This window comes from Cucurbita moschata, unplaced genomic scaffold, assembly GCF_002738365.1.
Source record: "Cucurbita moschata cultivar Rifu unplaced genomic scaffold, Cmos_1.0 Cmo_Scf00001, whole genome shotgun sequence".
NCBI classification, from domain to species: domain Eukaryota; kingdom Viridiplantae; phylum Streptophyta; class Magnoliopsida; order Cucurbitales; family Cucurbitaceae; genus Cucurbita; species Cucurbita moschata.
This window is the reverse complement of record NW_019268517.1, coordinates 2,798,256-2,813,432: the sequence shown is the minus strand read 5'-3', so window position 1 is coordinate 2,813,432 and position 15,177 is coordinate 2,798,256. Positions and strand designations below refer to the sequence as shown.

Here is a 15,177-nt window from a genome sequence, read left to right as displayed (position 1 = left end):
AAAAAAAAAAAAAAAAAGACTTGAAATTCACCTCTTATTTATATTTTTTTCATTTATTTATTTTTACTTCAACACAAATTATATTAGAGGGATTCATTTAATTTTTTTTTTAAATTTAAATAGATAATATAAAAACATTATTACTTTAGAACATTAACATATCGATTTAATTTTCATAATTGAATCAATCTAACCTAGATTTGATTAAACGAGGATTAATATGTCAATTTAATTCTCGTCAATCCTCGTCTCGGACTCCACTCAGTTCACCGTCACAAAAATTTATCGTTAAATTTTGAAGATCATATTAACATATCAATTTAATTCCCGTTTTCGACTCACTCAATTCACCATCCATACAAACATTTGCCCTTAAATTTCGAAGATCGTACTAGCTTATCAATTTAATCCTAGTTCTCGACTCCACTCAATTCACTGCCATCACAAGAATTTACCTTTTAACTATACCGATCGGATTAACCTATCAATTTAATAAGTAATTTTTAATTATTTTGTATCTAATTTCATTCCAAATAAATTCGAATTTATTGCACTACAATATTATTTTTTGCACCGAAAAATAATAAATGTATTTTAAAAAGTAAACAAAGCCAAATATAGAAAGTATATAATATAAAAGAGTACTATTTATTTAATTATAATATTTATTTTAATATTATCTTTATCTTTGAATTTAAATAACTTTTATAAATAAAATCTATTTATTAAACAAAATGAAAAATTAAACCATTACTCGTGAAAGTTATAGCAAATAAATTATTTGAAAATTTAAAATATTTAAAATTATACAGTTTGATTTTAAACAGAGGACGAATTTGTAATTTAAGTAAATGATTAATGTGTAATTTTAGCTAAATTATATTTAAAATTATATTTGGGCGACTTTCATCAAACAAATATATATATATATATATATATATATATATATTTTTTTTTTTTTTTATAAATATAAGTATTTTTTTCTAAGGTATAAACCAAATTTAGAGTTTTTTTTTTCTCTAAATAATTTGGTAAGTGATTAAATAAAAATATGTATATTAAAAATCAAATAATAAGAATATTTATATGACTCGACTTAATCAGCTCAGACTATCCAACCTCAAATCAATAACGTTTGGTTTGGTACTGTCCAACTCCAAAATAATAAAGTTTGATTCGGTTAGATTTTTTTTTTTACCTGTTTGTTTTAGGTTGAGTTTAAATTCTTGAAAATAAAAAATTAGTTTGTAGATGACATTTTTTCTTTTTTTTTTTTGTTAGGCGGTTAAAATTAAACCCGAACCAATTTAAAAAAATAAAAAATATTTATTATTTTAGGGATGCAGATAATAAGTGTTAACTTTTGAACTTGTCACAACGGTACTTTGATAGCAACAGATTTGCAATTGTATGGCACTCAATTCTCAAGATTGTACGACCTATTCGTCCTTGCATCGCTTACGGCCAAACGACGTATGCTCGAGCCTCTAGCTTTGGTTCAAGAAGAAAGTTTTAAAAAATGAGAATGCAACTATATGAAATTTTAGTAATGTAATATGTAAGTGAATAAATGTGATTAAAAAAAAAAAAACAACCCGACAATCTAATCCAACCCAACAAAAAATCGAACGTTGAGTTGATGGTAAATTTTATTCGAATTGTTCGAGTTACCAACCAATCATATTCGAAATATTGAATTAATCAACTCAACTTGTCTATACTCTAGTCGGAATAAGCTATCGAAAACATAAAATTTAAAGTATTGTTTTAAAAATATCAACCTTCCAAATTTAGAGAATATAATAATTTCCAGGATACAAAAATTTAAACCTACAAATTTATTTCTTTAAAATGAAATATGGTTTTTTAAGAATAAATATAATTTTTAAAAATATTATAATTCAGTAGTTAAAATTAATATATCGCGTCGAAAATTTTATAAAAAAATATAGATGATATCAAGAGTCTATTCAAACGATAAATGATTAAGTTATATTATATACATAAATTTAGTTTTTGTTTATAAAATTTAAACATAAATTTTGCACATAATTAAAATAATTTAATATAAATTTATCAATAAGATTACGATAGAAAAAACTAAAATAAAAAATAAAATTGTAAAGTTTATAGAAAAAAGAAAAAAAAGATCCATGGGCGGCTGTGAAAACAAAACAAATCATAGGGACAGTATCGTAAATAAGAGAAGTAGTAGGGGCAAAATTATTAAGCATTAGTAGGGATAGTATCGTAAATAAGAGAAGTAGGAGGGGCAAAGTTGTAATAAAGATAAAATTAATCGAACTTTGAAAATGGAACTGCAGCGACTAGCCCCAGACTCAAAACCACATTCTTCGCGTAAAGCCATAAACTCCGTTACCGTCGGGGAGATAGAGAGAGAGAGAGAGATTTAAAAATCGGAAAAAGGGAAAGAAATTTTAACGCTTGTGGGAAATTGCAAAATTGCGTGCAATCACTGATTGCGTCAACTGAGCTTCACTGGTTGAGCCCTAAGTCCGATCCGGTTGGCCATTTTCCAAAAATCTAGCTTTAGAGGGAGAGAGAGAGAGAGGGGGGGGGGGAGATTTTTTTTTCCTTTTCATTTCCTTTTTTTCTGTTGGGATGGAAGGGTTTTGAACATTGGGATCGGAGGGTATATATAGGGTTTCCGTTGAATTTTCTAGGGATTTTGATTTATTAAACTTACCCGTTTTATTTTAATTTTGTCTGTTATTGACCGGAGTGAGAGGAGGGGGGTTGTTCCGTATCTGGGCTTGTTGGTAATAGGACTAGAAAGAAGTGTTGTTGATAGTTTAGTTTTGGTTTAATTTTGCATGCAATCGGGTGGAGGTGGGCCCATCCGGAATCCGGGGTTTCCGGCCGGACGGGCGGCATCGACATCATCGGCGGCGTCACCGTCGTCATCGTCGTCGGCGGTGTCAACGCCGCATTTGGGGTTTGATTCAATGCAGCAGCAGCAGCAGCAGCAGCAGCAGCAGCAGCAGCAACAGCAGCAGCTGGCGTCTAGGCAGGTAAAGTGGTTCAATTTCTTTTGTGCTCTTAATGTGTTCGACGAATTGTCAGCTGGGTTCTGGAAATTGAGTTTAGTTTGCTCTTTTGGTTGTTATTCCTTGGACATCGTTTGCCAGCGTCTTGGTAGTGTATGTTCCTATTTTGTGGGTTGTGCCCATGTTGATCTAGCTTCTATATTAAGCTGGAGTTTTTTTGTTTTTATTATCATTTACTAAAATTTTATGTCTTGTACAACTTTGATTTATGTCATTCAGTCGCTACAACATCAATTACTTAGAAAATCTGATGGAAATGAAGCCCTTCTATCATATCAAGCTGGGGGTCTCCAAGGAGTTCTAGCTGGGAATAATTTTCCTCAGTCACCTGGTTCCTCACATTTGCCTCAGCAAGCAAGAAAATTCATTGATCTGGCTCAACAGCACCATAGTTCTTCTCAAGAGGGCCAAAACAGGAGCCAAGGTCTTGAGCAGCAAGCACTGAATCATCCTGTGCATCAAGCTTATCTGCAATATGCCATGGCAGCTCAGCAGAAGTCTGCTATGGCAATGCAATCGCAGCATCAGGCTAAAATGGGAATTATGAGCCCTCACTCTATTAAGGATCAAGAGATGCGAATGGGAAATCAGAAAATTCAGGAACTTATTCCAGCTCAGGGCTCTAATCAAGCATCAACTTTATCTAAAAACCCATCAGATCATTTTGTACGTGGTGAAAAACAAATGGAACAGGGACAACCGTCGACTTCTGATCAGAGAGCTGACCCAAAATCTTCTAGCCAGCTACCTGGCATGAGTAATTTGATGCATGTGAATATGACAAGGCCTATGCAGGCACCACAAGCTCAACAGGGAATCCCTAACGTGGCAAACAATCAGCTTGCCATGGCTCAGTTGCAGGCGATGCAAGCATGGGCTCTTGAACGCAATATTGATCTTTCACAACCTGCAAATGCAAACTTGATGGCACAGCTTATCCCACTGATGCAGTCTAGAATGGTTGCTCAACAAAAAGCAAATGAAAACAATATGGGATCACAGTCATCACCTGCTTCTGTCTCCAAGCAGCAGATTAATTCTCCGTTTTCTGGGAAAGAGGCTTCTGCCCATGCTAATTCATTGAACGACGTGCTTGGACAGTCTAGCAGCACAAAATCTAGGCAGATAGCTTCACCGAGCCCCTTTGGTCAAAACATGAATGGCAGTGTTGTTAACAACACTAGCCATGCCAGCATGCAGCAGTTCAGCATTCCTGGCATGGAAAACCAGTTACCTTCCAGGTTACCAGTTTCTGGAAATACAATACCTCCAGTGCTTCCTTCTGAATCTTCTGGGAATGTGAACCAAAGCATCGAACATTCCCTGCAAGGAAAAACATCGTTGAGTAGTCCAGATAATTTGCAAACGCAGTATGTCAGGCAGGTGAATCGATCCTCTCCACAACCTGCTCTTCCTACTAGTGATGGAGGTCCTAGCAATTCAACCTTATCACAAAGTGGTCACTCTAATCAGACAGCACAACAGCGATTTGGGTTCACCAAACATCAATTGCATGTCTTAAAAGCTCAAATTTTGGCATTTAGGCGACTAAAGGTATTCTCTCTTCTTCCTTCTCTGTTTATTTTCCATTGTAAGCTTAATTTCTGATCTTTTTTGTCCATCTTTGGATGGATGGTGTTCTTTATGTTCTTTCCATTTCTGTTTTGTGACAGAAAGGAGAAGGTACACTCCCACAAGAGCTTCTAAGGGCTATTGCTCCTCCACCCCTGGATGTGCAGCTGCAGCAGCAGTTTCTACCTCCTGGTGGTAGTAGTCAGGATAAACCATCTGGAAAGATTGTGGAAGATACCAGAAATGTGGAGGCTAGTGAGAAGGACTCCCTGTCTCTTGCATCAAGTAATGGACATAGATTTCCAAGAGAAGTCTCAACTGGGGATGAAAAATCAAAGATGTCAACTTCAGACGTGCAACCTCCTATGCCCCTAGCAATGAAGGAAACAGTACCTTCGGGATCTACTGGAAAAGAAGAGCACCAGGCAACAGTCTCTGTTAAATCAGATCAGGAAATTGATCGTGGTTGCCAAAAGCCTCAAGGTAAAAGTGATTTTCCAGTAGAAAGGGGAAAGGCTGTTGCAAACCAAGCTGCTGTACCAGATGTTACACAAGTTAAAAAACCTGCACCACCTAGTGCGACACCCCAATCAAAAGATGTTGGCGCTGCTAGGAAGTATCATGGACCCCTCTTTGACTTCCCTTACTTCACTAGGAAGCATGACTCATTTGGTTCAGCAGTGGCAGTTAATAGCAATAACAATTTAACGTTGGCTTATAATGTAAAAGATCTTCTTTTTGAGGAAGGTCTGGAAGTTATTAATAAGAAAAGGACAGAAAACTTAAAGAAAATTGGTGGTTTGCTGGCTGTCAACTTAGAGCGGAAAAGAATCAGACCTGATTTGGTAGTACGCTTGCAAATTGAAGAAAAGAAGCTTCGACTTCTAGATCTACAGGCACGTCTAAGGGAGGAAATTGATCAACATCAGCAAGAGATAATGGCAATGCCTGATAGGCCCTATAGAAAGTTTGTGCGCCTATGTGAGCGACAACGTATGGAGCTAGCTCGACAAGTACAAGCCTCTCAGAAAGCCACGAGGGAAAAGCAACTGAAATCTGTCTTTTTATGGCGTAAAAAACTTCTAGAGGCTCACTGGGCCATCCGTGATGCACGGACTGCACGTAACAGAGGAGTTGCGAAATATCATGAGAGAATGTTGAGGGAATTTTCCAAAAGAAAAGATGATGATAGGAACAGAAGGATGGAAGCTTTAAAGAATAATGATGTTGAAAGATATAGAGAAATGTTGTTGGAGCAGCAGACGAGCATGCCCGGTGATGCTGCTGAGAGATATTCTGTTCTCTCATCATTTTTGACTCAGACTGAAGAATATCTTCATAAGCTAGGAAGCAAAATAACTGCTGCCAAGAGTCAGCAGGAAGTGGCAGAGGCTGCAAATATTGCTGCAGCTGCTGCCCGATTGCAGGCAAGTACTTGGTTCCTCTATCTTATGAGAAACTGTGTTACGTTTGTTCCTTACAACCTGCTTATTTGGTAGTTTTTCTCAAATGTGCGTTCTTGTTTGTTGAATTAGGGTCTTTCAGAAGAAGAAGTTAGGGCGGCAGCTGCTTGTGCAGGAGAGGAGGTTATGATTAGAAACCGTTTTATGGAAATGAATGCTCCCAAGGATAGTTCATACGTGAACAAGTAAGTTTAATATAATATGTTCGTATGATTCACAATGTGACTGATGCTTGGTTGGCTGCTGAGGTTCTGTGTTTCAGCTTTGTATCAAGTTCAGCGTTTTCTCTGAACTTTTTCTAGATCTAGAGGGGTCCCATTTCTTTTGAATGCTATCATCATACTAAATAATGTTTATCTCACCGGATCTGGATGGGTAGCCCTTACTGTTTCTGGACTGTTTGTCAATTATTTTCATCTGACTTTTACTTTTTGTCAGGTACTATAACCTTGCTCATGCTGTGAATGAGAGAATTGCGAGACAACCGTCCATGTTACGGGCTGGAACCTTAAGAGACTATCAGCTTGTAGGTCACTTATACTTAGAATTGACTTTTTAGGATTTCAGTGTACCCTTTCTCTTTCTGGATTTGTCTTAATAATTTTTGTTTATGTTGTAGGTTGGATTGCAATGGATGCTTTCACTATATAACAATAAATTAAATGGAATCTTGGCTGATGAGATGGGTCTTGGGAAGACAGTTCAGGTACATTCCATTTGTTAGGCTCTTGTAACCTGTTCCCAATTTTTGAAATATGCTACTGTAGAAGTGAGAGCAACTTAGCTCCTTTATAGTGTTTGGTAATTTTATATATGCCGGTTAATGCTTAATAAGACCTTTTTCTGGTACTTTATTCTGTTTTTCTTTCTACAGGTCATGGCATTGATTGCTTATTTGATGGAATTTAAGGGGAACTATGGACCTCATCTTATAATTGTCCCCAATGCTGTTTTGGTCAATTGGAAGGTCAGTAAAATTATTTTGACCATTTGGCATTTACAAGTAAGAGCTTACTCATACCATGGAAATGGAAAATGAAAATCTTGCAGAGCGAACTTCATACTTGGCTACCATCCGTGTCTTGCATTTTTTATGTTGGTGGGAAGGATGAACGGTCAAAATTATTTTCACAAGTAAGAGATGTTTTTCTCCCCTTATTTGTTTATAATTGAGGTGTCCCGCTACTAAGATTTCTTCACTGATTATGTTGCACAGGAGGTTTGTGCCTTGAAATTTAATGTTCTCGTGACAACTTATGAGTTTATCATGTATGATCGCTCGAAGCTTTCTAAAATTGATTGGAAGTATATTATAATTGATGAAGCACAAAGAATGAAGGATAGGGAATCTGTTCTAGCTCGTGATCTTGATAGGTACAGATGCCAGAGGCGGTTGCTCCTTACTGGGACACCATTACAGGTTTGTCAAGACATAGTCTTCCTGGCAGCTTGTTATCAGTAGTAGCTGTTTCTAGTATGCATAGAGTCAATGCTGTTCAATTATTGAGTTATTAGGCTCTGTTGGGTGTATTGCTATATTGCTTCTGATTGTTTCTACTATAAATGACTTCTATGTGGCCTAGAAAATATGATAGGGAGAGCAAACATGCTTTAGATATAGTTGATGATCGAAAAGGTAGGGTACCGCAACATCTCCAAATTTTCCTTTTTCTGTCCAGATAAGGCATTATCTTGTAATTATTTTACCTTCCACAACATTGTACAATTGTCCAGCCATTGATGATAGTACTGTACTTGAACCGGTGGCTTTCCTTATCTGCTTTTGATCGAGAAGGCTTTCGTTGCCTTTAAAAATAAATCTCTGTTCCTCTGCTCCACTGTTAGAAAAGGTATGCAAAACAAAAATGAAAAAAAGGTGACTTAGTATCAAATGGGTGTATATGAATCGAGCTGATTAGTATTACCAAAATAATATGCATCTAAGTTTTAGTTTGTTGTAATTTAGAAAAGATTGCATGTCAATCCAATTTGACGGAGAAGTAAGCTTTGAACTTGGGTATTTGGGATACTATCTTGACTATTCAGCCACTTTTAAAATATGTTTTAATGAGCGAACATTTCACAAATCTTCTTTTGCAGAATGATTTGAAGGAACTTTGGTCGCTGCTTAATCTGCTTCTCCCGGAAGTGTTTGATAATCGAAAAGCTTTTCATGATTGGTTTTCGAAACCCTTTCAGAAGGAAGGCCCCACGCCAAATGCTGAAGATGATTGGCTTGAGACTGAGAAAAAAATTATTATAATCCATCGTCTTCACCAAATTCTTGAGCCTTTTATGCTCCGTCGTCGTGTTGAAGATGTTGAAGGATCACTTCCGCCAAAGGTATGATTTTGTTGCACTTGCTGTTCACATTTCTTTTCATTTGGTCAACAAATGACATCAGTTTTGAAATTCAGGTTTCCATAGTGTTGAGGTGTAGGATGTCAGCCATGCAGAGTGCCATATATAACTGGATTAAGTCCACTGGTACTCTTCGTGTTGATCCGGAAGATGAGAAACTCAGGGTTCAAAAAAATCCGAATTACCAACCTAAGGTTTATAAAACATTAAATAACAGATGTATGGAACTGAGGAAAACTTGTAACCACCCTTTGCTTAACTATCCATACTATGGTGACCTCTCCAAGGACTTCCTGATAAGATCGTGTGGGAAACTGTGGATACTGGATAGGATCCTTATAAAACTAGAGAAGACGGGGCATAGAGTACTACTTTTTAGTACAATGACAAAACTACTTGATATATTAGAGGAATACTTGCAATGGCGGCGACTCATATATAGAAGAATTGATGGAACAACTAGTTTGGAGGATCGTGAATCTGCCATAGTGGACTTCAATAGCCCTGACTCAGACTGCTTTATATTCTTGCTGAGTATACGTGCTGCTGGTCGTGGTCTTAATCTTCAGTCTGCCGACACTGTTATTATCTATGACCCTGATCCCAACCCTAAAAATGAGGAGCAAGCTGTTGCTAGAGCCCACCGTATTGGACAAACAAGAGAAGTCAAAGTCATCTACATGGAAGCAGTGGTTGACAAAATCTCTAGTCATCAGAAAGAAGATGAGCTAAGAAGTGGTGGGTCAGGTGATTTAGAAGATGATTTTGCTGGTAAGGATCGATATATGGGATCTATTGAGAGCCTTATAAGAAATAATATTCAGCAATACAAGATAGATATGGCAGATGAGGTCATCAATGCTGGGCGTTTTGACCAGAGAACAACACATGAAGAGAGGCGCCTGACTTTAGAGACATTGTTGCATGACGAAGAGCGATATCAAGAAACTGTCCACGATGTACCTTCACTTCAGGAGGTGAATCGAATGATTGCTAGAAGTGAAGATGAGGTCGAACTGTTTGATCAAATGGATGAAGAACTTGATTGGACGGAGGAAATGACAAGGTATGACCAGTTACCTAAGTGGCTTCGAGCTAGTACAAGAGAAGTGAATAATGTTATTGCTAATTTATCAAAAAGACCTTCAAAAAACATTTTGTTTGGTGGTGGATATGGCTTGGAATCCAGTGAACTTGGATCTGATTCATCCCTAAGAACTGAAAGAAAAAGAGGCCGGCCAAAGGGTAAAAAGATTCCCAATTACAAGGAAATGGAGGATGATAATGGAGAGTTCTCAGAAGCAAGTTCTGATGAGAGAAATGATTACTCTGTCCAGGAAGAAGAGGGAGAAGCTGCAGAGTTTGAAGATGATGAATTTAATAGAGCTATTGAGGCGACACAAGTTAACAAGGATCAGCTAGAGGATGGTCCAGCTTGTGATGCCATGTATGACTATCGTCGGGCTTCAGAAAGCACAAGAAATAATCATTTGCTTGAAGAAGCTGGCTCTTCAGGCTCCTCTTCCAGCAGTCGAAGATTGACACAGTTGGTGTCTCCTATTTCTTCTCAGAAATTTGGCTTCTTGTCTGCCCTAGATGCCAGGCCTAGTTCCCTTTCAAAAAGACTGGTAAATCATTCTCTTTTGTACTAGGGGTTTGATGTTTGAATGTTGGCCTTTGTCATATCTATGTTTTTATGTCTTTTCTCTTGCTTTTTAAACTTTTTTCAGCCCGATGATTTAGAAGAAGGGGAAATTGCAATGTCTGGCGATTCTCACATGGAGAACCAACAATCAGAAAGTTGGATTCATGATCGTGATGATGGAGAAGAGGAGCAGGTACTGCAACCCAAGATAAAACGAAAAAGGAGCCTTAGGCTTAGGCCGCGTCCGCCTGTGGAAAGGCGAGAAGAAAAGATATACGGTGAAACACAATCTCTTCAATATGGAGATTCTTCATCTCCCTCTCCATTTCGAGCAGACCATAAATTTAACAAATTTAAGAACGATCCTGAGGCTAAACCATATGGAGATTCTAATTCTTTGAAGCGTGAACAAAGTGAATCATCTTCAAAAACTCGGCGTAATTTGTCTACTAGAAGGATGGCTCCTACATCAAAGTTGCACTCTTCTCCTAAAGCTAGCAGATTGAATTCTTTGACTGGATCCGCAGAAGATGCTGTTGAACACTCGAGAGAAAGCTGGGACGGTAAACCATTGACTGCAGGTGGAAGTTCAGCTTTTGGGTCTAAGATGCCTGACATAATCCAGAGAAGGGTACGTGTAAAGGTTTTAATACTCTTCCTCTTTGAAGGATGTGGTTACTTATTTATATTCTTCAGAATTTACACAAAGTACTCAAAGTGGTTGGAAAAATACTTCTTAATGCTTAGAAGAACCTTTCTTGATAGTGCTGGCTCTGAGAAAACTTAGTTTAGTGGGTTTTTTAATTTTATTTCAACATTTAAATACGAAATTGTTGCATCGTGTGATGAACTTGACCCTTTTTTAAGTTTTCATGGTTGTAAATTTTAATTGAGTTTATTTGGATTTTTGAAAAATATTCTTTCAGTGCAAGAATGTTATTAGCAAGCTTCAGAGTAGAATAGACAAAGAAGGGCATCAAATTGTGCCATTGTTAACAGATTTGTGGAAACGGATCGAGAACTCTAGTTTACCAAGTGGAGTTAGTAATAATATTTTGGATCTTCGGAAGATTGATCAACGTGTCGACAGATTAGAGTACAATGGAGTAATGGAATTGGTGTTTGATGTTCAGTTTATGTTGAAGGGTGCTATGCAGTTTCATGGGTTCTCATATGAGGTATGATTTTAAATGTTTTGTTTTTTCTTTAGATAAACTATGTAAAACATGATTAGTTTCCTGCTCTATGTTGAACTGCCTTTTCCTATCTCCTTTTGCCATTTTATTTAGAGTGCACATTTGACCCTCGTAATCTTGTTCTCACACACACATATCAATGCAAATTTCTGAAATATGGTTGAAGTGCTGATTTATCATGCCACATACTACAATTTCTTGATCGATATTACCAAGACTTGAAAATTCTGCTGTTCGGGCTTGACATAAGTTATCATGGGATCTCGTTTTGGCATTTGATTTTGTACTTGGTGAGTGTTGCTTGGTTGTTCTTAAGCTGTAACCCCATCCAGTCAACTGAAAAGGATGTAATATCATGATGTTTCCTATCAGGATGGTATAACTATAAGAAGTAAAAATATTAGTCAGTTTACACCCATATATAGTTTGGTAAACAACATTGTCAAAGAGTTGTATAAATTTGTGTCTTTTCTGCGAATATTATTTGATTTCTTTTTTTTTTCCATAGATTTCATAGTAGGGTTTTGCATTCATGAAAGGGGGTACGTTAAGGCCATGTCCAATAAATCCTTTACCTCCCTAGGAAATGTGAGATGACATTCGAATATATTGAGAATCGTTGTTCAGAAATTCTGAGCATATGTGCATTGCATAAATAGGTGGCTTTGTGATTCATTTCCTTTCTTGCATAATGAATACCTATTTGGAGAAAGAGTAATGCATCATCAACAAGGATTCTTGTAGAGAAGTCCTTGTCAGCGCTAGGGAGCCAAGTCAATGAGTCTACTTTTTATCCTTCAAATTCGTACAAAGTTTCAGGTCCCAGAAGTTGTTGACAACATTCCACATTTCCTTGATCGTGACTTTTTTTGTTATGAGAGAGTCTGTACAAGAGTGGATATTGCAGGGCTAGCGCAATGTTTTCAATCCATGGGTCGGTCCAGAATGATGTGTTTCCTCCATCACCTACACTATGGCAAATTCAGTCGGTGATGAGGTTTTGATGTTTCTTTATGTACTTCCAAGGCCCTTTTGTGATGTTGATTTTTGTCTGATGTAGGAGTAATTTAGCCTTTATAAGATTTTTCTACCAGACATTTTCTTCGTGATGATAACTCCATATCCATTTTGTGAGGAGAGCTTTCTTTATCAAGAAAAGACCAAGTCCGTCCTCCCTTTTCTATTGGGAGGTTTACAATATTCCATCCAACAAGGTGTGGGTCATCTTTGGACAAATAGTTCAATAATCTTTCTATATTCGAAGCCACATTTTGTGGCATTTTGAACAACGACATGCCGTAAGTGGGGAGGTTGGATAATGTAGCTTGTATTAGGGTGAGTCTCCTGCCTTTTGAAGTATAATATGATGACCATGTTGATAGCCTTCTTTCTATCTTTTCAATAACAGTCTTCCAGAGGGAAAAAGATTTGTGGTTTCCTTTTAAGGATAATCTAGGTACATACATATTCGACAATTCTCCTTTTCTTACAATCATATATGCTAGCAAATTCTTCATTAATCTCTATACTATAATCTGTGTTTTTTTGGAGATTAATATTTTGTTCAAAGAATCCTTTGAAGGTTTTTACCGTCTTGATCATGTTTTTTATTTTTTATTTTTTTATTTTTATAGAAGAGACATCTGCCAAGTCAGTCTGCTAACTGATTGATGCTTAAGCCTTCACTACCAATCTGAAAACCAAACCTTATATCTGCCTTTCTTATTATACTTCTGTCAACTGCTGTAATACATTACCATGATGAAATGAAAAGAAAAGGGGATAGTGGATCTCCTTGTTGAAGTATAACATGATGACAACCTTTCTATTTTTTCAATAACAAGTCTTCCCGAAGAAAAAAGATTTGTGGTTTCCTTTCAAGGGTAACCCTAGGTTCATTTTCGGCCATTCTCCCCTTTTTACAACCATATATGCTAGCAAATTTTTCAATAATTTCTGTACTAATATTGATGTCCATAATCTATGTTTTTTGGAGATTGATATTTTGTTTAGAGAATCTCCTCGAGGTTTTTATCGTCTCAATCATGTGTCGAACTGAAGGTGATTGATGCTTAAGCCTTCGTTACCAATCCGAAAACCTTATATCTGCCCTTCTTATTCTACTTTTGTCAACTGCGGCAATACATTACCATGATGAAAATAAAAGGGGATAGTGGATCCCCTTGTTAGTGCCATAAATCTTTCCTCTCGGTCTTCCATTGATGATGATGAAGAAATTTGTGGATGAGATGCATCCTTTTATCCACCTCCACCATTTTGAGCTAAGGACTTTTGCCACAAGAATGTTTTCGAGGAAAGTCCAATCAACCTTGTCAAGGCTTTTTTCAAGTCAACTTTGGTTACATCACCTTTTTGTTTCTTTCTTTCCCATTCATCTATGAGTTCATTTGCCATGAGAGATGCATCAAGAATTTGTCGCCCCTCTACAAAAGTTGTTTGTCGCCCAGTAATTGTGAAAGGGAGAACTTTTTTAAGACGTTATGATAATACCCTTGCTATGATTTTATATAGTCTATTCGTAAGACTTATGGGACGTAAGTCTATAACTATGCGGGCATCCATACTTTAGTTTGACTACATCATAACACGTCTATGTCTAACACATCGAACACTACTTTTTAGACATATTGCACACTTGTTAGTATAATATATATGCAATAGATATGTGTTAAACACCAGTGGTACCAAGTGAATAAGGACTAAACATTTGCTGTCTTATATGTTTCTACATTAACTTTCAGTTCTTTTATTCTCCTGCAAGTAAAATTTGAAATTGTGTCCCTTTGTGATATACAGGTAAGATTGGAGGCCAAAAAAGTACATGACCTCTTCTTTGATATTCTGAAGATTGCATTTCCAGACACTGATTTCCGAGAAGCTCGGAATGCTCTATCTTTCTCGAGCCCGGGAACTTCCACGGCTGCTTCTTTGAGGGAGAGGCCTGTTAGCCAAACCAAAAGACAGAAGATGATAAACGATATGGACACCAACTCGGGCCTGTCTCCGAAATCACTGCAGCGTGGACCTATGTCTGGGGAAGAAACGAGGGCCACCAGAGGTCACTTGATGACACAGAAGGAATCAAGATTTGGCAGTGGAAGTGGAAGTAAGGATCAATATCAGATGCAAGAACCTCCACTTCTTACTCATCCTGGGGAACTAGTTATCTGCAAGAAGAAAAGAAAAGACAGGGAAAAATCAATAGTCAAGCCAAAGACAGGATCGAGTGGCCCGGTATCACCACCGATTGTTGCTCGTGGCAATAGAACCTCAGGTCCAGGGTCGGTCTCAAAAGACAGCAAACAATGTCAACCCTCCCCTCATTCACAAGGATGGCCTAACCAGCCTCAATCTGCCAGCGGTGGGGGCGGACCTGTTAGCTGGGCAAATCCGGTGAAGAGATTAAGAACAGATTCGGGAAAGAGGAGGCCCAGCCATATCTGACTCTATAGGTTAGTATATGAAATAGAGATTTAATATCGAGCTCAAGCGATACCTCGGAGAGCCCTATCGTTTTGTAAAGGTGCAGAGATAGCTCGTGCTGTTAATAGTGTAGGCCTTTGTTCTTCAATGCATGAATACATAGATCCTCCATGTTTTATATTATTGAAATACATCCTTTACATCCTATAGTTAGATCTGTGTACTCTATATGGCTATATCCTTCAAAATCACTATTGTATTCAATTATATGCCTATTGATATCAACTCTGTTTGTTTGGCTTAAATAGTTGTATTGGCAACAGGCTGATGAAACCACCAGAATCTCATGGAGGGATAGCTTTTCGGTTCATGAACTTTCCTCTCTTGGTATCTTCATATACTAACAAAGTGATGAGATTTTAGTTAAA

At 37.2% G+C, this 15,177-nt stretch overlaps 1 protein-coding gene across 1 annotated transcript; it reads left to right on the top strand.

The window, feature by feature from the left end:
* Positions 1 to 2,834: 2,834 nt before the first annotated feature.
* Positions 2,835 to 15,034, top strand: LOC111442292 (ATP-dependent helicase BRM-like). Its single transcript, XM_023079634.1, has 14 exons — positions 2,835 to 3,032; positions 3,288 to 4,622; positions 4,742 to 6,067; positions 6,176 to 6,288; positions 6,542 to 6,629; positions 6,723 to 6,809; positions 6,978 to 7,070; positions 7,154 to 7,237; positions 7,320 to 7,523; positions 8,204 to 8,446; positions 8,521 to 10,092; positions 10,195 to 10,740; positions 11,036 to 11,287; positions 14,123 to 15,034. Exons 1-14 carry the CDS (start codon positions 2,835 to 2,837, stop codon positions 14,768 to 14,770), a joined length of 6,789 nt encoding a protein of 2,262 aa, XP_022935402.1. The 3' UTR covers positions 14,771 to 15,034.
* The last annotated feature ends 143 nt before the right edge of the window (positions 15,035 to 15,177 follow it).